The sequence below is a fragment of the Salvelinus alpinus genome, chromosome 22, assembly GCF_045679555.1.
Source record: "Salvelinus alpinus chromosome 22, SLU_Salpinus.1, whole genome shotgun sequence".
NCBI lineage: Eukaryota > Metazoa > Chordata > Actinopteri > Salmoniformes > Salmonidae > Salvelinus > Salvelinus alpinus.
In genome coordinates this window covers 32,247,330-32,270,874 of record NC_092107.1, presented here as the reverse complement: position 1 = coordinate 32,270,874, position 23,545 = coordinate 32,247,330, and the positions used below count along the sequence as shown (strand labels likewise).

Genomic DNA, 23,545 nt, shown 5'->3' with positions numbered 1-23,545 from the left:
CTGCAAATATAGTAGCTTGAGTTAAGGCATAAGGAAGGTCATTGGTATATATTAAGTAAAGAAGTGGCTTCCCTGCAGTATTCCACAGTTTAAAGCATGACTGTTTCTTGTCAGTTAGATATGATTACAATGCTGCCTCCTTAAACCCATAATGCAATCATTTTGTCAAAATTATTTCATGATCCCCTTATCAAATGCTGCACTAAAATCAAAAAATAGTACACCCACAAACCTGTCTTTATCCATAGCATTGAGCCACTGGTCAGTCATGTCAACCAATGCAGTGGTAGTGGAATGCTTTTTGCGATAACCATGCTGATTGGATGTAATCAGATCATTCTTTTCCATGTACTCCCATATTTGTCTATTCACAATAATGGGTTTAACATCTCCTCTACTGACACCATTTGTAGACTAAAAGAGCAGGTTCCTTTGCTCATAATATGATCATCAATCCATTGGACAATAGCTAGTTTGGAAGATTGGGTGTTTACATTATCGCTCAGTAAATTAATTTTCTTTGTAATGATTGGCAATATCAGCTGGTTTTGTTATTGTTCTCCCGTCAACCTCCACACTAGATGGACATGATGAGATAGTTTAGCTCGTCTGGTAGGCTCGTGTCACTGGGCAGCTCTTGGCTGTGCTTCCCTTTGTAGTCTGTAATATTTTGCAAGCGCTGCCACATCCGACGAGCGTCAGAGCCGGTGTAGTACGATTCGATCTTGGTTCTGTATTGACGCTTTGCCTGTTTGTTGGTTCGTCAGAGGGCATAGCGGGTTAAAGTGCCGCTCCTTGAAAGTGGCAGCTCTAGCCTTTAGCTCAGTGCGGATGTTGCCTGTAATCCATGGCTTCTGGTTGGGGTATGTACGTACGGTCACTGTGGGGACGACGTCATCAATACACTTATTAATGAAGCGAATTACTGATGTGGTGTACTCCTCAATGCCATCGGAGGAATCCCGGAACATATTCCAGTCTGTGCTGACAAAATAGTCCTGTAGCTTAGCATCTGCTTCAGCTGACCACTTTTTTATTGATCTAGTCACTGCTGCTTCCTGCTTTAATTTGTGTTTGTAAAGAGGAATCAGGAGGATAGAATTATGGTCAGATTTGCCAAATGGAGGGCAGGGGAGAGCTTTGTATGTGTCTCTGTGTGTGGAGTAAAGGTGGTCCAAATGATTTATCCCTCTGGTTGCACATTTAACATGCTGATAGAAATGTGGTTAAACGGATTTAAGTTTCCCTGCATTAAAGTCCACGGCTACTTGGAGCGCCGCCTCTGGGTGAGCGTTTTCTTGTTTGCTTATGGTGGAATACAGCTCATTCAATGCTGTCTTAGTGCTAGCCTCAGTCTGTGGTGGTATGTAAACAGCTACGAAAAATACAGATGAAAACTCTCTAGGTAGATAGTGTGGTCTACAGCTTATCATGAGATACTCTACCTCAGGCGAGCCATTGCTCGAGACTTCCTTAGATATCGTGCACAAACTGTTATTTACAAAAATACATAGTCCGCCACACTTTGTCTTACCAGACGCCACTGTTCTACCCTGCTGGTACAGTGTATAACCAGCCAGATGTATGTTGATAGTGTCATCGTTCAGCCACAACTCCGTGAAGCATAAGATATTACAGTTTTGAATTCCCCGTTGGTAGTTTAATCTTCCGTGTAGGTCATCGATTTTATTATCCAAAGATTGCTAGCAGAATGGATGGAAGTGGAGGTTTATTCAATCACCTACGAATTCTCAGAAGGCAGGCAGCCCGCCCTCTGGCCCCTTTTCCTCTGCCTCCTCTTCACGCAAATCACAGGAATCTGTGCCTGTTCCCGAGAAAGCAGTATATCATTCGCGTCGGGCTCTTCAGACTCTTTAAGGGAAAAAAAGGATTCTGCTAGTCCGTGGTGAGTAATTGTAGTCCTGGTGTCCAGAAGTTATTTTCGGTCATAAGAGACGGTAGTGGCAACATTATGTACAAAATAAGTTAAAAAGTAAGTTATTAACAAACAAACAAAAGAACACAATCGGTTGGGAACACGTAAAACGTTAGCCATCTTCTCTGGCGCCATTTTTTCTTGAGCCTTGCACATAAACAGATGAGGTGTTGTGTATAAATGTTAATGACCTCACCTCTCATCTATGTCCTGGAACACACAGCTGGGTGTGTGTGTCGTGGTGAAGATGCGCTTGTCAGAAGGGATCCTGGAGTCTGGGAAGGAAAACAGAAACAGTTAGAAATTATGTGAAAGAGACAGATTGTGTTGAGTGTGTGTGTGTTGGGCTGTAAATGGGCATTAGGATTGAATGTATGTGTGCATTCTAGTGTGTGTATCAGACTCACTGTTCGATAGTGCTGAGAGAGACATTGAGATCACAGAGAGACTGATGTCTGTGTGTGTCTTACCATCGTAGCCCGACCGTACCCTCTCAGCCAGTAGCAGGCAGCAGGACTGTTCCTCAGCCAGTAGCAGGCAGCAGGACTGTTCCTCAGCCAGTAGCAGGCAGCAGGACTGTTCCTCAGCCAGTAGCAGGCAGCAGGACTTTTCCTCAGCCAACTCAGCATCCTGGACCTTCAACAGGTAGGGGGTGATACGGAAAGGGAAGTACTGCAGGCTCCCTCCTCTCCCCCTTCCACCACTATGCACCACACACACAGAGCATGGAGTCACAACATACATACATACCAACGCTACCTCCCCCTGTTCAACACTAAATTGCTTCTTTACATCATACAGAACTCCTTAGTAGAGTCACTAACCACTAGGTGGTGATAAAAGTCCAAAACTGACTCCCTAATCTCATCTCTCCTCTCTCCCTACCACTCTAATCCTCCCCCTTATGATCGATGGTTTCCTGCTCAACTGATGCGGCAGAAGAAAGATTTCTCCAGCCTGCACTCCGTGGGAGCTGATTCTGAGAGAGAGCAAGAGAGAGTTATATATATATATCCAAGCAGCCAGATTAATCCAGTTGAGTCTATTTCCAACAGCCTACCTGCTGCTCATCAATATCCACTGGATATGCCTGTAGATGTGCTTCATCATGCATATGCGTGGGTACTGTAGTAACAGCTTGTATCGTTGAGTGTATAGAAGGGACATAGGTACCTGTTCCAGTGCACATGCTCCAGGAGGGCAGATTGTAGGGTGTGGTGAAGCTGTAGAACACATTGACATCCTGAGGGTTCAGGAACTCTACAAACTTAACGTTGGTGAACCGCTCCCGATTGCAGTGCAAGATGGTCGCCGCCTGGTCCGAGATGTACACTATCTTCCCTGTGATGAGAGAGACAGCCACAGCAAAATATCCTATTGGGAAAAAAACTAAACATAATAAATATAAATAAATACAAATATCCTGAACCTGGCTATAACATTGCATTAATTGTACTGTAATTGTAAAAATGTGCTATTGGCAAAAAAACATACAAACAAATAAACCTCCCCAAAAAGATGAATCGGTCTGTTTCAGAATGGTCTGAACATTTGCTGATTTGGTGGTCATTATCAGAAAGGTCAAGGGTACTCCTCTGTCTGTATCTGAAATTGACGTACGGTCTGTCTGTCTGTCTGTGTAAGAACACATTATGTTCCCTCACTAAAGTGCTCTTCAACCTGTACCGACTACAGGAGATTGATTATTTTGTGGAGCTTCAAGTGACTGAGTTTCAAGTGTTCTATGGAACAAGTAAGGGAAAGTAAAGACATTTTGGCTGGCAACAACACACTTTTCCCTGAGAGAAGAGACGTCACTGGGACTAATGTGCCATAGTCATTGATTTAAAAAAACAAACTCATTTTTGAGTGGGAGCAAATTGTACAAACAGTACAATTTGTTCTTTGTTGAAATGTGTTGCAGGCAGCATATCCCACATGGGTTGGCAAAGGAACGTAATACACTTTTTCATTTGGTTGTGTGCAGTGGTGTAAAGTACTTAAAAGTAGGAAAAATACTTTAAAATACTACTTAAGTAGTTGTTTTAGGTATCTGTACTTTACTGTTTATATTTTTGATAACTTTAACTTTACAAAACTCAGCAAAAAAAGAAATGTCCCCTTTTCAGGACCCTGTCTTTCAAAGATAATTCGTAAACATCTAAATAACTTCACAGATCTTCATTGTAAAGGGTTTAAACACTGTTTCCCATGCTTGTTCAATGAACCATAAACAATTAATGAACATGCACCTGTGGAACGGTTGTTAAGACACTAACAGTGTCACGCCCTGGCCTTAGTATTCTTTGTTTTCTTTATGTTTTTTAGTTAGGTCAGGGTGTGACATGGGGAATGTATGTGTTTTTGTAGTGTCTAGTGTAGTTGTCTAGTTATGTCTATGGCTGCCTAGATTGGTTCTCAATTAGAGGCAGCTGTGGTTCATTGTCTCTGATTGAGAGCCATATTTAAGGCAGTCATAGGCATTGGGGTTTTGTGGGTAATTGTCTGTGTCTATGTTGCATGTTTGCACTTAGTCTTTGATAGCTTCACGTTCGTCTGTTTGTTGTTTTGTTTCGTTGTCCTTCTTCTAATAAAGAGAAGATGTATTTTCCACACGCTGCGCCTTGGTCCTCTCTCTCTCCCATTGACGATCGTGACAAACAGCTTACAGACGGTAGGCAATTAAGGTCGCAGTTATAAAAACGTAGGACACTAAAGAGCCCTTTCTACTGACTCTGAAAAACACAAAAAGAAAGATGCCCAGGGTCCCTGCTCATCTGCATGAACGTGCCTTAGGCATGCTGCAAGGAGGCATAAGGACTGCAGATGTGGCCAGGGCAATAAATAGCAATGTCCGTACTGTGAGACGCCTAAATCAAATCAAGTTTATTTTATATAGCCCTTCGTACATCAGCTAATATCTCGAAGTGCTGTACAGAAACTCAGCCTAAAACCCCAAACAGCAAGCAATGCAGGTGTAAGAGGGAGACAGGATGGACAGCTGATCGTCCTCGCAGTGGCAGACCACGTGTAACAACACCTGCACAGGATCGGTACATCTGAACATCACACCTGCGGGACAGCTACAGGATGGCAACAACAACTGCCCGAGTTACACCAGGAACACACAATCCCTCCGTCAGTGCTCAGACTGTCCGCAATAGGCTGAGAGAGGATGGACTTAGGCTTGTAGGCCTGTTATAAGGCAAGTCCTCACCAGACATCACCGGCAACAACGTCACCTATAGGCACAAACCCACCGTCGCTGGACCAGACAGGACTGGCAAAAAGTGCTCTTCACTGAGGAGTCGCCGTTATGTCTCACCAGGGGTGATGGTCGGATTCATGTTTATCGTCGAAGGAATGAGCATTACACCGATACCTGTACTCTGGAGCGGGATCGATTTGGAGGTGGAGGGTCCGTCATGGTCTGGGGCGGTGTGTCACAGCATCATCGGACTGAGCTTGTTGTCATTGACGGCAAACTCAATGCTGTGCGTTACAGGGAAGACATCCTCCTCCCTCATGTGGTACCCTTCCTGCAGGCTCATCCTGACATGACCCTCCAGCATGACAATGCCACCAGCCATACTGCTCGTTCTGTGTGATTTCCTGCAAGACAGGAATGTCGGTGTTCTGCCATGGCCATCGACGAGCCCGGATCTCAATCCCATTGAGCATGTCTGGGCCCTGTTGGATCGGAGGGTGAGGGCTAGGGCCATTCCCCCCAGAAATGTTTGGGAACTTGCAGGTGCCTTGGTGGAAGAGTGGGGTAACATCTCACAGCAAGAACGGGCAAATCTGGTACAGTCCACAAGGAGGAGATGCACTGCAGTACTTAATGCAGCTGGTGGCCACACCAGATACTGACTGTTACTTTTGATTTTTACCCCCCCTTTGTTCAGGGACGGCTCTGACGCTGGTCGGATGTGGAAGGGCTTGAAAACTATTATGGACTACAAAGGGAATCCTAGTCACGAGCTGCCCAGTGATGCGAGCCTACCAGATGAGCTAAATGCCTTTAATGCTCGCTTTGAGGCCAGCAACACTGAAGCATGCATGAGAGCACCAGCTGTTCCGGACGACTGCGTGATCACGCTCTCTGTAGCCGATGTGAGCAAGACCTTTAAAAAGGTCAACATTCACAAAGCCAGACGGATTAGCAGGACATGTACTCAAAGCATGCGCAGACCATCTGTCAAGTGTCTTCACTGACATTTTCAAACAGACCACCACAGTCCCTTTGCCCAAGATAGCGAAGGTAACCTGCCTAAATGATTACCGCACAGTAAAACTCACGTTGGTAGCCATGAAGTGCTTTGAAAAGCTGGTCATGGCTCACATCAACACCATGATGCCCTATACCCACTCCAATTCACATACCGCCCCAACAGATCCACAGATGACGCAATGTGAATCTCACTCCACACTGCGCTTTCACACCTGGACAAAAAGAACACCTATGTGAGAATGCTGTTCATTGACTACAGCTCAGCTTTCAACACCATAGTACCCACAAAGTTCATCACTAAGCTAAGGACCCTCGGACTAAACACCTCGCTCTGCAACTGGATCCTTGACGGGCCGCCTCCAGGTGGTAAGGGTAGGCAACAACACATCTGCCACACTGATACTCAACAATGGGGCCCCTCAGGGGTGTATGCATAGTACCCTCCTGTACACCCTGTTAATCCACGACTGCGTGGCCAAGCATGACTCCAACACCATCATTAAGTTAGCTGACAACACAACAGTGGCAGGCCTGATCACTGACAAGGATGAGACAGCCTATAGGGAGGAGGTCAGAGACCTGGCAGTGTGGTGCCAGGACAACAACCTCTCCCTCAATGTGAGCAAGACAAATTAGCTGATCATGGATTATAAGAAAAGGAGCGCTGAACAGCCCAGTACATCACTGGGGCCAAGCCTCCTGAAATCCAGGACCTACAGTACCAGTCAAAAGTTTGGACTCACCTACTCATTCAAGGGTTTTTCTTTATTTTGACTATTTTCTACATTGTAGAATAATAGTGAAGACATGAAAACCATGAAATAACACTAATGGAATCATGTAGTAACCAAAAAAAGTTTTAAACAAATCAACATATATTTTATATTTTAGATGCTTCAAAGTAGCCACCCTTTGCCTTGATGACAGCTTTGCACATTTTTGGCATTCTCTCAACCAGCTTCACCTGGAATGCTTTTCCAACTGCCTTGAAAGACTTCCCACATGTGCTGAGCACTTGTTGGCTGCTTTTCCTTCACTATGCCGTCCAACTCATCCCAAACCATCTAAATTGGGTTGACTTCGGGTGATTGTGGAGGCCAGGTCATCTGATGCAGCACTCCATCGCTCTCCTTATTGGTCAAATAGCCCTTACACAGCCTGGAGGTGTGTTGGGTCATTGTCCTGTTGAAAAACATATGATAGTCCCACTAAGCCCAAACCAGATGGGATGGCGTATCGCTGCAGAATGCTGTGGTAGCCATGCTGGTTAAGTGTGCCTTGAATTCAAAATGAATCCCTGACAGTGTCACCAGCAAAGAACCCCACACCATCACACCTCCTCCTCCATGCTTTACGGTGGGAACCACACATGCAGAGATCATCCATTCACCTACTCTGCGTCTCAGACACAGCGGTTGGAAACCAAAAAAATCGAAACGACAGATTTCCACTGGTCTATTGTCCATTGCTCATGTTTCTTTGCCCAAGCTTGTCTCTTCTACTTTTCGGTGTCCTTAAGTAGTGGTTTCTTTGCAGCAATTCGACCATGAAGGCCTGATTCACGCAGTCTCCTCTGAATAGTTGATGTTGAGATGTGTCTGTTAATTGAACTCTGTGAAGCATTTATTTGGGCTGCAATTTCTGAGGCTGGTAACTCTAATGAACTTATCCTCTGCAAAAGAGGTAACTCTGGGTCTTCTTTTCCTGTGGCGGTCCTCATTCGAGCCAGTTTCAACATAGCGCTTGATGGTTTTTGCGACTGCACTTGAAGAAACTTTCAAAGTTCTTGAAATGTTCTGCGTTGACTCACCTTCATGTCTTAAAGTAATGATGGACTGATGCTTCTCTTTGCTTATTTGAGCTGTTCTTGCCATAACATGGACTCGGTCTTTTACCAAATAGGGCTATCGTCTGTATACCACCCCAACCTTGTCACAACACAACTGATTGTCTCAAACGCATTAAGAAGGAAAGAATTTCCACAAATTAACTTTTAAGAAGGCACACCTGTTAATTGAAATATATTCCAGGTGACTACCTCATGAAGCTGGTTGAGAGAATTCCAAGAGTGTGCAAAGCTGTCATCAAGGTAAAGGGTGGCTAATTCTTAGAATCTCAAATATAAAATATATTAATTTTTCCTTTAACTTATTTTGACTTGTTTAACAATTTTTTGGTTACTACGTGATTCCAGGCTGTATCACATCCGGCCACGATTGGGAGTCCCATAGGGCGGAGCACAATTGGCCCAGCGTCGTCTGGGTTTGGCCGGAGTAGGCCTTCATTGTAAATAAGAATTTGTTCTTAACTTATTTGTCTAGTTAAATAAATGTTAAATAAAAAAAATATATAATAACGTGTTATTTCATAGTTTTGATGCCGTCACTATTATTCTACAATGTAGAAAATAGTTTAAAAAATAAAGAAAAAACCTGGAATGAGTAGGTGTGTCCAAACTTTTGACTGGTCCTGTAAATACTAGGCGGTTTCAGAGGAAGGCCCCAAAAACCTGTCAAAGACTCCAGTCACCCAAGTCATAGACTGTTCTCTCTGCTAGCGCACGGCCAGCAGTACTGGAGTGCCAAGTCTAGGACCAAAAGGCTCTTTAACAGCTTCTACCCCCAAGCCATAAGACTACTGAACAATTAATTAAGTGGCCACCTGGACTATTTACATTGACCCCCCCCATTTGTTTTTACACTGCTGCTACTCGCTGTTTATTATCTATGCATAGTCACTTTACAAGTGACCTTGACCAACCTTTACCCCCGCACATTGACTGGATACCGGTACCCCCTGTATATAGCCTCATTACTGATATGTCATTTTCTTGTGTTACTTATAAAAAAATGTTTTACTTTAGTTTATTTAAAAAAAATATTTTCTTAACTCAATTTATTGAACTGCATTGTTGGTTAAGGGCTTGTGCTGTAAGGTCTACTACACCTGTTGTATTCGACACGGGACAAATTACATTTTATTTGATGAGATGTCCACAGTAGCCTACAATGAGAACACTATAAAAAGGACTTACTTTGAGGTTTCTAAATGAACCTGAAATTGTGAGTGTATTAGGTCTACATGCAAGTCCGGCACAAGCTTTTTGGAGGCTGAAGCCAGATTTTGTTTTGGGGCCCAACCTCGAGGGTAAAATATTTTAGTGGTCCCCCTCTGTTGCAGTTTTAAAGCAAGTTTTATTCAATTCTACACTTTTTGCCATGCGGCGGAGAGAAACATTTGCAGTTTTACAGCCAATATCGTGCAATTCTACATTTCTTGCCATAGTGGAGAATTTTTTTTGCCGTTTTAAGCAAATTTCCTGCAATTCTACACATTTTACCATGACTTATGCCATGTTAGTATGACATCTGGATTAGAGGGACTACCAAAGTCAATGGGGGCACCCTAGAGGTCAGGGCCCCTAGGCACTTGCCCTTCATGGTCAGATGATTAGATACATTTAAATAGCTGACTAGACTAATTTACCAATCTACATATTGTTAGCTGACATCTAGGAGTCTTGGTGATTCCAAACTTCTTCCATTTGAGAATGATGGAGGCCACTGTGTTCTTGGGGACTTTTAATGCTCCAGAAATGTTTTGGTACCTTCCCCAGATCTGTGCCTCGACACAATCCTGTCTCGGAGTTCTACGGACAATTCCTTCGACCTCATGGCTTGGTATTTGCTCTGACATGCACTGTCAACTGTGGGACATTATATAGAGAGGTGTGTGCCTTTCCAAATAATGTCCAATCAATTGAATTTACCACAGGTGGACTCCAATCAAGTTGTAGAAACATCTCAAGGATGATCAATGGAAACACGATGCACCTGAGTTCAATTTTGAGTCTCATAGCAAAGGGTCTGAATATTAAATAAGGTATGTTTTTTATTCGTAATACACTTGCAAAAATTTCTAATAACCTGTTTTCGCTTTGTCATTGTGAGGTATTATGTGTAAATTACATTTTTATTTAATCAATTTGATAAGGCTGTAACGTAAACAAAATGTGGAAAAAGTCAAGGGGTCTGAATATACTGTTGGTCACAGATACCTAAAAACATTTAAATAGCGTTGTGGATCAGAAAGTCAGTATTTGGTGTGACCACATTCGCCTCATGCAGCTCGACATTTCCTTTGCATAGAGTTGATCAGGCTGTTGATTATGGTCTGTGGAATGTTGTCCCATTCCTCTTCAATGGCTGTGCGAAGTTTCGGGATATTGACGGGAATTGGAACACGTTGTCGTACATGTCGATCCAGAGCATTCCAAGAATGCTCAATGGGTGACATGTCTGCAGGCCATGGAGAACTGACATTTTCAGCTTTCAGGAATTGTGTACAGATCCTTGCGACATGGGGCAGTGCATTATCATGATGAATGGCACGACAATGGGACTCAGCATCTCGTCATGCTGTCTCTTCTGAGCATTCAAATTGCAATTGATAAAGTGCAATTGTGTTCGTGTTCCGTAGCTTATGCCTGCCCATACCATAACCCCACCACCACCATGGGGAACTCTGTTCAAAACGTTGATGTCAGCAAACCGCTTGCCTACATGTGACCTACTTGTTGTGTGTATGTACTGACATGTGTGTGTAACAGATAGATACACACACATATACATGTTCATGTTTTTAAAAGTATGTAAATTGTAAAAGTATTTTATCCGTAACGTCTTCGACCCCAGTAAAGACTAGCTGTTGCCACTGGCGTCGGCTAATGGGGATCCTAATCAATCAAATCAAATGACACGTGGTCTGTGGTTGTGAGGCCGGTTGGACGTCCTGACAAATTCTCTAAAACAATGTTGGAGGCGGCTTACGGTGGATAAATTAACATTCAATTTTCTGGTAACAGCTCCGGTGAACATTCCTGCAGTCAGCATGCCAATTGCACGCTCCCTCAAAACTTGAGGCATCTGTGGCATTGTGTTGTGAGACAACTGCACATTTTAGTGGCCTTTTATTGTCCCCAGCACAAGGTACACCTGTGTAATGATCATGCAGTTTAATCAGCTTCTTGATATGCCACAACTGTCAGCTGGATGGATTAACTTGACAAAGGAGAAATGCTCACTAACCCGGATGTAAACAAATGTGTAAGGAACATTTCTGGGATATTTTATTTCAGCTCATGAAACATGGGACCAACATTGTGGTTGCACAATCTCTGCTATTCTGCAGGCTTCAGAGGTTTCATTGATTTAATGGACTTCTGATTGATTACTCCATTTCTGGAGCTGCAGGTGACAACCATTACCCACATATAAAGGTCACAGTGAAGAGAGCGTTAATCAGCTGAACATGTAGAATATGCTCTGTCATGATTATGACATGCGCATAGATGTGTAATGTATGATTTATGAACATGCATAATTTATGAACATGCATATAAGATTTGCCATGATGTGAACTGCTGTCTTAGTGATGAGCTGGTCTAGTCTATCCTGTTACTGGAAGAGGACTAAATAAGTAGCTTCCATGGCTCCCTCTGCTGGTCATTCCTGGAAGTCATAACATAGCAATGGGAAAAGGGGATACCTAGTCCGTTGCACAACTGACTGCTTTCAACCAAAATGTGTCTTCCGTATTTAACCCAACTCCTGTGAGTCAGAGGTGCTGGGGGCTGCCTTAATAGACATCCCCGGGAGGTTAACTGCCTTGGTCAAGGGCAGAACAGATTTTTACCTTGGCTGCTCCGGGATTCGATCCAGCAACCTTCCGGTAACTGGCCCAACGCTCCTACACGCCAGGCTACCTGCTGACTAATAGATACCCTTCTATTCCAGTACCCTTCATTTTCTAATGTCGCAACTTGTGGACCATACCCTTCCACATGTATCAACAAGGGTATTAGTTGATTGACAAATTTAATTTAGGGCTTTTTTTTAAAGCTCTCAACCCGCTCCACTACAGCCCAATTTGGATGGGGGCGCGCTCGACCATCCGTTTCCTGTAGTCCACGATCAGCTCCTTCGTCTCGATGACAATGAGGGAGAGGTTGTTGTCCTGGCACCACACTGCCAGGTCTCTGACCTCCTCCCGATAGGCTATCATAGACCATAACAGACACGTTGCACACAGATCTACAGAAGGCAGGAAAACACTCAATATCAAACAAGCCTCTTACGTACCCAGGAGACCAAGATCGAGGGCTCTAACCACATTACCATTCAACGGTGGTGGACATTGAAAAGGAAGTTGGTGTCAAGCGTGAGTCACTGGCCAAACGCCACAAACACACATCTCATGGCTTGTGATTATTAGACACCCAGTATCTGCTTCTCTGGCTTGTTACATTCACTAATGTCCGGGTTTAAGGCCGTTAATGACCTGTTTGGTATTCACGGAGGTCAAGAGTGACCTACAGCTGTGTTATGACGTGAATATGGTACCGGAGGAAGATTCAAACAGAGTGAGTGGGCCTCCATCAGTGCCACTGGAAACAGAGCAATATAAAAGACCAGTTATTTCAACTGCAGACAGAGAATAGGGGACAAACACACAAAATTGTGTAGGAAGAAAATTGAATAGGGGAGGAAGGGGCTATCCACCCACCCATTCCCCTTTTTAATTCAGAGTTCTTGAAGTAAACAACTATTACCCAAGCTAGAGTGCTGGGGAAATAATAGAATGGTAGTTATTCCATAAATGCACCATAATTAGCCATTGCAATCAAAGATGACAGCACATGTAGTAGTTGAGTCAATGAGTGTTGCTGACTTGGAACAAGCTGTATGTAATTATATCACTTCATTTTCACACTTGCACATGCATTTTTTTCCCTTCAGTTATCACTTTTGACCCAATAAAACAAGCTTGTGTTCAACTTGACAGCTCATAGGAGGTTGCCAAGATACCCACTGACACCTTTCGCAGAGAAACAACAACCTATCAATCATGGCATTTGCAGTTATTAACAGCTACATGGCACTGTGACCTGCTATCTCCAGATTGAATCCAGGTAGCTGTTGACCCACAACCAAGTTCTATTCAGGATCCATAACCTGGCAATAAGGGTTATTGGCTACTCCACCATGTATGGCATCACCACCACCACCACATGCCATCAGTAGAGAGGCATGTTGGTCCCCTCCAGCAGAGCAGAGCTGGGCCCCACTGTGCTCTCCCTCCTTCACTCACACAACCACAGTGGAAAGAATGCAGGCTCTCTGGGCCTGGAGTCAATCTGTATTCATCACAGTGCCATAGCCACAGGGATCAAATCTGTGCTCGTCCCTGTGCACTGCCAAGTTGTTATGCAAATATACCACATCTTATACGCAGACTCGCTGGCACTGCAGTGATTGAAGGGGCACACACGCACGTTCGCACCCGCGCAAACACACAAAAATGTATTACAAAAGAAAAATGCAGTTAGATGGAAAATAACTTTAATAAAACTCATATGAAAACAAAAAACTGCAAAACCATTAAAGCCTGTACATTTGACAATATTCAGTGTCTGAGAAACTTAAGAAGGCTAGCGGTGAGAAATACAGCAGCAATACACATTAACCCACAGTGACAACCATTATAGCCTCAGGCATTAGGGCCCAAGGGATCATTTACATAATATACATGTAGACTCCTATACAGATATTGCACAAAATCAAAACACAGATACTGGAAGAGCCCCTCATGACAAACCCAGGAAGTAGCTTTGAATCGCAGTGTTACGCCTTCTGCTGGCAAACCCCTCCCACAGGTCCTAAACTCTGCCCATTTCAGCTGATCTAAAAAACAAATACTCGTAAAAAAAAAAAAGACAAATTTTTCACACAAACATTCGATTTTTGAACAGATTATTAAAAACAGTCAAAACAAACCTAAAACGACAAAGTTCTCTCTTTGTTTTGGTCCTAAAAGGCATTTTAGTTACATGCTTCAGTTATTTCTTAGTGAGTTCTTTCATTGTGGTTATCATGTGAGCAGTTTTGTGCTTTGAAAGACTAGTTCTGGCATCCTTAGGCAAGTCTGTCTAAGACATGGGGTAGTGTGGGGTAGTGATAATACCTCTATGGGGTAGTGATAATACCTCTATGGGGTAGTGATAATACCTCTATGGGGTAGTGATAATACCTCTATGGGGTAGTGATAATACCTCTATGGGGTAGTGATAATACCTCTATGGGGTAGTGATAATACCTCTATGGGGTAGTGATAATACCTCTATGGGGTAGTGATAATACCTCTATGGGGTAGTGATAATACCTCTATGGGGTAGTGATAATACCTCTATGGGGTAGTGTGGTGATGACTCACCCTTTGTGCCTGTTCTGTTTGCCCAAAAACAACCATGATTTGATAAAATGGAACACAGGAATGTTACATCCACATTCCAAAGCAGGAACACAAAATAAAGTTTTAGAAACATTTTAAGCTCTCTTTCCCTCCCTCCCTCCTTTCTTTAAAATGGTGCCAGTGTTTGATGGTCCAATTCACCCCTTTTCTCAAAGGCAGAAGCTGCGTGACCAAATTGAACCGCCCCACCCCCATGGATGCCTCTTCCCTAAAGCTAAACCACCAAATAAATCGGCGAATGTTAACTCGGCCAAATCTTTCCCTACAGTTTGTTTTATTCCAAGTAGGATAGCAGCCTTCATGAGAACTATTATAATATTGGTAACCATCTGGATGTCACCGGGATGGTCTATTCAGTGTGGAGCGTACAGCATGCACGCCAAATCTGTGTTACACAGTGTTCTTTGCCCCAGCATGCTGAGCACTGCTTTCTCGCAGTTCTGTTAAGGTTACAACGAGGGAAATAACTAGCTAGCTACTAGGAGGGGACAGCGGAGTGCATAAAGTTGAAAAACCTGCACAAACTTTTGTTTAGCTGTCGGGAGGAGGCGTCCAGACAATTTGGTCATGAGTGACTCCGTTTCTCAAGACCACAGGATCAGAGGGTCTCTCTCTCTTTTCTCTCTCTAGTAGTCTGGCACATATACATCTTAAACATCTTAGATATAATTAAATCTTAAATGGCAATAAAATAAAACATGGAAAAAAACTAAAAGATACAATCTGTTCCAGTTTTTAGGCACACTTTCAAGATGAACTGGAGGCCTCGTGAGGATAAGACCCACTTCCTCTGGCCATGTGCACGTTTTGGTGTCATTTAAAGACACGTGGGTGAGCCGCTTTGGTCCTCAGTCTTTACGTGTGCTGTCAATCAAACTGTCTGGTGCAAGGCCTGGAGTGGGTGTGGTCAACCCTGACCTCTCCCTTTAAGTCCAACACAAGGCAGATCAGAAGTCCTGCTGATAGGTGGGTGAAACCACCCCTGTCCCCTTCCTCATTAGTTCAGTTTAGTTCTGGCTCCATGGGGGCGGTCCATTTACAATGAGGGGGGGGAAGGGGGGGGTCGGAGAGGCCACACTATTGCTCAGGTGTTGGGCTCTGACTCTCACTGAGCGAGTGCAAAACACGCAACCACATTACCCACAAATATATGTCACAAGACCAGGGAGAGACAATGGGATTGCTTGACTGGCTGGAGGCACACAGCAGCTTCAAAAGCCAGAGGAAAGGCAAAGGGAGGGGGATTTTAGCCTGTAAGAGCATGTGTGTTTAAGATGGTCTTCTAGGTTCCCTTCTTTAAGGCCCCAAGTCCAGTCCTGTCTGGTCTTCACCCCTTAGCAACACCTTAGCCCCCTCAATCACAGTTGTCCCAGCCCTGGATAGACCTCAGACCCTCCTAACCCCTGACCTTTAACCCTCCAGCTTCAGGATGTCTGTCTGTTCTAGGAGCGGTTGTCCTTGACCACGTTGTGGGCCATCCAGTTGACTTTGGTGGTCCAGCTCTCTCTCAGTGCCTCGTCAAACTTCTGGCGGAACTGTTTCAGTGCCTCGTCGTCGGTCTTCCCCAGGGCCAGAGAGTCCTACAGGGGAGAAGGGAGGAGACTTAACTACTCTTATCATAACACACATTACTTCTGTAGCACATGTAAACTGTAGCCCATGTGACGTGGCCAACTATATAGTGCGTGTGTGAATTACCTTAAGGTACTGTATATCCTTGACAGAGGTGAGCTCTGGCAGTCCAGCAGTCAGCATGAGGGCAAACAGGGTGATGAAGAGGTTCCCATTCCGCCTCAGAATCAGGTAGGCCTGTTCACAGTAATTACGGAAACTAGGCACAACACACACATTCAGTTCACTATACATTTACTCAAGTAGATAAATGATAAAAGCTAGGCAACAGATAGTGTTCCCGGCCTGGATCACCTGAGTAGTGAAAGGAGACAGAAGCTCACCTGCCAAACTTCTCAGTGTTGCCCGTCTTTCCCTGTTGGATGACGTGGATGAAGTCATGGGTCAGGATGAAGGGGACGCGTTCCCTCTTGATGCCAAACTTGGACTTGAAGTTCCCCAGGATATGCCCAAAGTCTATGTGGAAGAGCTGAGACACACACACACAATGTAAGAACTTGATTCCATTAAAAGACTCCATAAATGAACCTCTGTGATTTAGCCTGTTGTACAGGGGAGCACCTCTACCCACCTGTCCAGTGCTGCGGACCATGATGTTGTCACTGTGACGGTCACCGATCCCCAGGACGTAGGTGGCCACGCAGTAGCCTGCACATGACAGGGTGAACTCCTCGATCGCCTTCTCCAGAGCATCTCTGCATAGTACACAAACACAAAATAAAGTGTTGGCCAAGTGGGATCTTTCACTGGGTTTGCACCGCCAAAGCATAGCAACTCACTAACATGTTGCCTGTTATATACATACAGTTACATATCTATGAAATAGGTCAGTAATACACAGAACTTTTGGAAAGTCACATTGAAAAAGAGCCCTGGTGTAAGAAACAAACAAACCCGTTGGCAAAGTGTGGTCTTACCCAGAGTTCTTCTCTTTGAGCCAGTTGAGCAGTGCATCCTTGTTGAAGGCTGCGGCGGCCGCCACGTTGCTACTGGTCAGCTGGATGTTGGCGATGGTATCCGCCGACGACACCACCTCGATCAGCCCTGACCGGTCACCAGTCGCTAGGCAACCGTAAGGCACGATTCTGCACAGACACATTTTGTTCCAATGAATCATCATCAACACCATTGAGATGCACCCTATAATTATCTCCATGTTGTTTCCTTTCCCCGGCTCTGTCTCAGCACGTGACCAGAACGTACGCATGATCACACTCCAAACAACACATCACAGAGGTTTTATGATCCTCTCTGCAGAGCTCCTTCTGCTCTCTGAACCCTTGTCCCTGTAACCTAACAGCCTGCCCCCCAGCTCAACTGTCAAAACAATCCCACACACTGCTCAGCTCCAGATGTGTTAGACTGTGTGTGTGTGTGTGTGTGTTAGAGTATGAGAGCGAGCGCTAGTGTATGTGGATTTGATTAGGATGAGAAGCGGGTAGTGGGTGTGTGATTCTGGGGGTATGGATGTGGGGAGGTTAGAGGTCAGGCTAGCAGGGGGTGATTAAGGGTCCCTCCCCCCCAACACAGCTTCCCTACAGAGAACAGGAACAAACAAGCCTTACTGACAGATTCTGACTGAGGACACACACCTTTTACATTAATATACACACCTAAGGTCCAGATTGGCCTCCTTCCATAGCAGGTCCATCAACCTCAAGATCTGCAGTGTCAACATGTCTTGTCTCAGGTCTGGAAAGAGAGATGAGTCTTTCATTCATCCTTCCAGCTTCAAATCACCTTCCATAATACACATCCCTCCATCTTGACCTCACTATTCTTCCCTCGCTCTCTCCCCCTGAACTTTAGTGATCTTACATTTCATCTCTTAGAGGATGGTAGCCTAGCGGTTAAGGGCATTGGGCCATTTACTGAAAGGTCGCTGGTTCGAATCCCCCAGCTGACTAGGTGAAAAATTGGTTGATGTCTCCTTGAGCAAAGCACTTAATCCTAATTGCTCATGTAAGTCTCTCTGGATAAGAGCGTCTGCTAAATGACTAACATGTCAATGTTAGATCCAACCCCCTTGTACCATCTCCATTCTTGAAGATGATTCCCAGGGTGTCTCCCCCCAGCAGCTTGTTGTTGTAGACGATCCACAGAGGCTTCATCTTAGAGTCCATGTACCGACATTTCTCCACACTGGCAGGGTTGAAAGAGGGGAGAAAAGCAAAAAATAGAGCAAGAGAGAGAGTCAAATCATAGTCATCCACATCCCCCCTCTCCACTCCCATCTAACCCTCTCCCCCTGGCCCTTACTTGATTCCAGAGAGCAGGACACTGGGGTTGAGAGGAGAGTGCAGGTCAGAGAGGGTCTCTGTGTAGCCACTTTGTCTCAGACAAGTCATCATGGCCTCTTTGGTGAGCATTGCCTCCTTAGTCTTACTGCGGGCATTCTTGATGGTGCCCAGCTTGATCAGCTCATTTACAGACTTCAGCTTGCTCAGAGCCTCCACCTAGATGTAGAGAGGGAGCGGAATGTGGTTACAACATAGAAGCAACGCAATGTAATAATTATGAAATTACACCACTGCTGTATTGCCTTTCAAATCCGACACAGATGCTACGCATGACAGCATGGGCTTCCTGAAACATCCCACAGTGTGGTAGCTAATTCCAAAACAGGAAGGAGAGAAGGGATGGAGAGCAGTGAACAGGAAGCAGTAGAGGTCAGAAGTCAGGCTGCTGTCATCTGACTTCTTTATAAATAACCCCATTCTGAACTGAAGGGAAACTATAGAATTAGAGGTGGTGACAGAATTAGATGTACTGTAGTGATTCATTCACAGGTTAAGGTTGGAGTCAAGGCGGGAGCACGCCCGTGTCGGGGTCCTTACCTGTTTCTTCAGGACCTCAATGTGAGGGATGCTGCCGCGACAGTAAGCCTCCAGAATGAGAGAGAACTGGACAGCGACGGCTGGCATGTGCATCTCTGACCTACAGGGGGCAGCACAGTCACCCTACAGTTACAGTGACAGTCATACCTGGGGTGGGTTAATGCACATGACCTCACGGAACACACACCACCAAAAAAATACAGCCTGTGTCGAGGAAAATGTATTTTGAATCTTTACACCCTTCCACACACACCCTTACACACACACACCCTTACCCTTACACACGCACCCTTACACGCACACACGCACCCTTACACGCACACACGCACCCTTACACGCACACACGCACCCTTACACACGCACACGCACCCTTACACGCACACGCACCCTTACACGCACACGCACCCTTACACGCACACGCACCCTTACACGCACACGCACCCTTACACGCACCCTTACACGCACACTTACACGCACGCACGCACCCTTACGCACGCACGCACCCTTACGCACGCACGCACCCTTACGCACGCACGCCCCATACACACACACACCCTTACACACACACACCCTTACACACACACACCCTTACACACACACACACACACACACACAAACACACACACACAAACACACACACCCTTACACACATTATCTTTCATGTACACACCACGTGCACATGGCTCTCTCTCACCTGAGATGCCAGAAGAGGAAGTGTCCTATGTTGCGGTTGCACTGGGCTCTGTTCAGCAGGAAGCGGGTGAGCGCACAGTCATAGTAGGGTTCATAACGTAACACCTGGACCAGCTGGAGCAGGTACTGAGACAACTCCTCATCACTGGGAGGGGGAGAGCAGGGGGCAGAAAGGGGGTGAGAGGAAAAGAGAGAGGAAGAGGGTGGAGAGCAGGAGCAGAAGGGGGGGTGAGAGAAAAAGAGAGAGGGGGGAGAGGAAGAGATAGTGAGTAAGACATTACAACAGTAAGTGAACTAGGAATAGGAATGTGTGCATTTGTATGTGTGAGCGTGTATGTGAGCGTGTATGTGAGTGTGTGGACTACCTCATATCCCTCAGGCAGCCCACAGCGTACTCTCTGACGTACTGGTCTGGGTAGTTAAAGTCGAGCAGCTCCAGAGCGTCCCTGGGACTCAGCTTGGGCCAGATCTGCAGCAAGGCCTGAAGCTGAGAGACCGATCATTCACTATGATTAATAACCAATACAGGAGCACAGCAGATATTTGAAGGGGACTGATGAGGGGCATAGTGGTATGGGCTAGGGGTTCATTTAGGATCTGACTATTGAGGCACACTAGTTTATTGCCCTTGAGAAGAAATTGAATGTGTTAAAAAACACTATCAATACACAAGACAGGTTCATGTGGCACAGTATGTACCTGGGCCATGTCCTCATGTTTGCTCCACTTGACAGAGAGCAGCAGTTTGGGCAGTGACTGGGGGAAGTTCTCCATGCAGTCGTAGCGTAGTGTCCAGATGAGGTCCTTCTCGTTCTCACACAGCTGGGACAGAGGGTCCCTCTCCATGATCTCCTTCAGCTCAATGTGGAACTTCTTACCGCCTCGGCCCTGTGGGGAAACAGCAGAGGTGGTCAGTCACCTCTAGGTGGCAGCACAGGGTAAGAAATCACATTACGTACAGAGGAGTAGCAAGGGGTGCTAAAGGTAGCAGTCACCATTAACCACAGATCTGGAATCAGAGTACACTGCATGTAATCCTTTCCACCATCAGATAAATACAAATAGATCTGTACTTGCATGCATGTTTGATTGCTTTGTGGATCAACAATGAAACATTGTTAGTTGACAGAATAAGAGCTTGAAGCTTGAGACCGTAAGAAAACCTCCACCACACACACACCTCCCTGCAAGGGACATGTTTTGGCAAGCCCTCTGCTTCACACGGTGTTACATAACTGTGTGTCCTGTTCCACAGGGGCTTTAGGATGGGTGATTTTGTTGGTCCCCACAAGGTCAAAAGCTATTTCTAGGGAGTTTAGGGTTAGAATTTGTGTTAGGGTTAGAATTATGTTAAAGGTTAAGAGCTAGGGTTAAGGTTCGATTTTTAGGTTAGGGTTACGGTTAGGGTAAGAGTACAGGTAAGGAAAAATAGGATTTTGAATGGGACTGAATTGTGTGTCCCCACAAGGTTAGCTGTACAAGACTGTGTGTGTGTGTGTGTGTGTGTGTGTGTGTGTGTGTGTGTGTGTGTGTGTGTCTGTGGAACAGGAGGGCTGATCTTAGCCTCAGATTCCTCCGAGAGACACTATTGTGATAGTGCACCAGCCTGCCAACACCACCCTGGATCAGGGTTGCCCTGGAAACCAGTCATAGCAATATCCTCCCCTCTGACACATTTGGTGTCTGCTTTCTGTCCTAGAAATGCTTGCAACATGCCTGGCGCCTGCTGCTCTGGAGTAAAGGGAGCACTTGTGTGTGAAGTACATATGTATGTGTGTAAGTGTTTGAGTTGTTGGAACTCACGACAGTACCATGGGCAAGCAGTCGCTTGACCCGGCGATCTCTGCAGCTTTCTCCAGAATCTGCAGAGGTAGACCACACACACATCAGTGGTCAAAATACTTCATAATGATAAGCATGTTTGAATACGTCAGTGTGTGTGTGTCCTCACCTTGTCAAAGGGGGGGAAAAGGATGGTGTGAGGGTTGTAGTCAGGGAGGTGGATGTGGAGTGCTGTAGTGTTCTCAGTGTAAGGGTTGGTCTGGATGGTTCCTATGGGGTTCAGCATCTCTTCAAGTTCATCTGGGGGACACAGAAAAATCACTCAGAAATGCCACTAACATTTAGTGTATAAGTATGTAGGTGAGTTTCAGAAGTGTGTGTGTGAGTAGGTGTGAGTGTGTATAGGTTAATTCAAGGGTTTGTAAAGTGCATGAGGGTGTGTGTGCTCACCAGGAAAGGAAGACCAGCTGTGAAGGATGATATCTCCAGTCTTCAGCTGTCCTTTATAGTCAAACACCATGGTGTTCACCCAGGCTACAGGGTAGTGCTGCAGAGAGAGAGAGAGAGCGAGAGCGAGAGCGAGAGCGAGAGAGAGAGGACAGAGATAAATATCTGTATGTGTGTGTGCGCACGCGCATGCCTGTGCTTTGTGTGTGTGTCATACCACTTTGCCAGACTTGCGGATGGTCTGGTACTTGTTGATGTGGGCGTTCTTGGTGGACTTCTGCTTCTTGACCTTGTCCATGACGGCGTAGACGGCAAAGCAGAGGCGGGCCATGCGCGGCAGGTCGCTCACGGTAATGTCGAACTCTAGCGGGAGGTTCCACACGTGTTCGGAGCGTCCGCTGCTCTCGCTGCTCACCGCTGGTTTACACAGCAGCTCTGTGCCATGGAACAAGCCTGCGCGTACCTGGACCTGAAAAGAGAGAGGGGTTTACTTCACCATAACAGGATCATAGTGAGCGCTAACAGGGCTCTACTGTCCATGGGTTATAAATACAGTTGAAGTCGGAAGTTTACATACACTTAGGTTGGAGTCAATAAAACTTGTTTTTCAACCACTCCACAAAATTCTTGTTAACAAACTATAGTTTTGGCAAGTCTGTTAGGACATCTACTTTGTGCATGACAAGTCATTTTTCCAACAATTGTTTACAGACAGATTATTTCACCATCACAACTTTAAACAGCTTGGAAAATTCCAGAAAATTATGTCATAGCTTTAGAAGCTTCTGATAGGCTAATTGACATCATTTGAGTCAATTGGAGGTACCTGTGGATGTATTTCAAGGCCTACCTTGAAATCAGCCAAGACCTCAGAAAAAGAATTGTAGACCTCCACAAGTCTGATTCATCCTTGGGAGCAATTTCCAAACGTCTGAAGGTACCACGTTCATCTGTACAAACAATAGTACGCAAGTATAAACAGCATGGGACCACGCAGCCGTCATACCGCTCAGGAAGTAGACGCGTTCTGTCTCCTATAGATGATTGTACTTTGGTGCAAAAAGTGCAAATCAATCCCAGAACAATAGCAAAGGACCTTGTGACGATACTGGAGGAAACCGGTACAAAAGCATCTATATCCACAGTAAAACGAGTCCTATATCGACATAACCTGAAAGGCCGCTCAGCAAGGAAGAAGCCACTGCTCCAAAACCGCCATAAAAAAGCCAGACTATGGTTTGCAACTGCACATCGTGACAAAGATCGTACTTTTCGTACAAAATCATACAAAAATAGAACTGTTTGGCCATAATGACCATGGTTATGTTTGGAGGAAAAAGGGGGAGGCTTGCAAGCCGAAGAACACCATCCAAACCGTGAAGCACGTGGGTGGCAGCATCATGTTGTGAGGGTGCTTTGCTGCAGGAGGGACTGGTGCACTTCACAAAATAGATGGCATCATGAGGGCGGAAAATTATGTGGATATATTGAAGCAACATCTCAAGACATCAGTCAGGAAGTTAAAGCATGGTCGCAAATGGGTCTTCCAAATGGACAATTACCCCAAACATACTTCCAAAGTTGTGCCAAAATGGCTTAAGGACAACAAAGTCAAGGTATTGGAGTGGCCATCACAAACCCCTGACCTCCATCCTATAGAAAATGTGTGGGCATAAC

The 23,545-nt window shown here is 45.3% G+C and overlaps 2 protein-coding genes across 3 annotated transcripts in view; both read right to left on the bottom strand.

Annotated features, from left to right (window-relative positions):
- Positions 1 to 2,128: 2,128 nt before the first annotated feature.
- On the bottom strand, positions 2,129 to 5,283 carry LOC139549651 (period circadian protein homolog 2-like). Its single transcript, XM_071360319.1, has 6 exons — positions 5,262 to 5,283; positions 3,110 to 3,310; positions 2,867 to 2,915; positions 2,514 to 2,642; positions 2,407 to 2,426; positions 2,129 to 2,211 (listed from the first exon to the last, which is right to left on the bottom strand). Exons 1-6 carry the CDS (start codon positions 5,281 to 5,283, stop codon positions 2,129 to 2,131), a joined length of 504 nt encoding a protein of 167 aa, XP_071216420.1.
- An 8,267-nt stretch (positions 5,284 to 13,550) lies between these two features.
- LOC139549423 (phosphatidylinositol 4,5-bisphosphate 3-kinase catalytic subunit beta isoform-like) overlaps positions 13,551 to 23,545 on the bottom strand; it is a 78,143-nt gene continuing 68,148 nt past the window's right edge. For both annotated transcript variants that reach the window (XM_071359914.1, XM_071359915.1), the window contains exons 9-24: positions 22,086 to 22,337; positions 21,872 to 21,968; positions 21,591 to 21,721; positions 21,451 to 21,501; positions 20,339 to 20,527; positions 20,005 to 20,126; positions 19,641 to 19,784; positions 18,947 to 19,046; positions 18,369 to 18,565; positions 18,142 to 18,251; positions 17,723 to 17,801; positions 17,027 to 17,194; positions 16,681 to 16,804; positions 16,433 to 16,578; positions 16,176 to 16,308; positions 13,551 to 16,057 (exon numbers count right to left, since the gene is read on the bottom strand). In XM_071359914.1, the coding sequence (XP_071216015.1) occupies positions 15,920 to 16,057; positions 16,176 to 16,308; positions 16,433 to 16,578; positions 16,681 to 16,804; positions 17,027 to 17,194; positions 17,723 to 17,801; positions 18,142 to 18,251; positions 18,369 to 18,565; positions 18,947 to 19,046; positions 19,641 to 19,784; positions 20,005 to 20,126; positions 20,339 to 20,527; positions 21,451 to 21,501; positions 21,591 to 21,721; positions 21,872 to 21,968; positions 22,086 to 22,337 (2,181 nt within the window). In that variant the 3' untranslated portion in view covers positions 13,551 to 15,919. The remainder of the gene's footprint in view (positions 16,058 to 16,175; positions 16,309 to 16,432; positions 16,579 to 16,680; positions 16,805 to 17,026; positions 17,195 to 17,722; positions 17,802 to 18,141; positions 18,252 to 18,368; positions 18,566 to 18,946; positions 19,047 to 19,640; positions 19,785 to 20,004; positions 20,127 to 20,338; positions 20,528 to 21,450; positions 21,502 to 21,590; positions 21,722 to 21,871; positions 21,969 to 22,085; positions 22,338 to 23,545) is intronic.

Bases quoted from the DNA above. Each gene is read 5' to 3' on its own strand.
- LOC139549651 (XM_071360319.1), bottom strand. From the start codon at position 5,283: ATGAATCCGACCATCACCCCTG. The intron at 2,643-2,866 runs CAGTTGAGCAGG...GTGTGTGGTGCA, and splicing joins AAATCTTTCTTCTGCCGCAT to TAGTGGTGGAAGGGGGAGAG. The intron at 2,427-2,513 runs GTCCTGCTGCCT...ACTGGCTGAGAG, and splicing joins CTGCTACTGGCTGAGGAACA to GGTACGGTCGGGCTACGATG.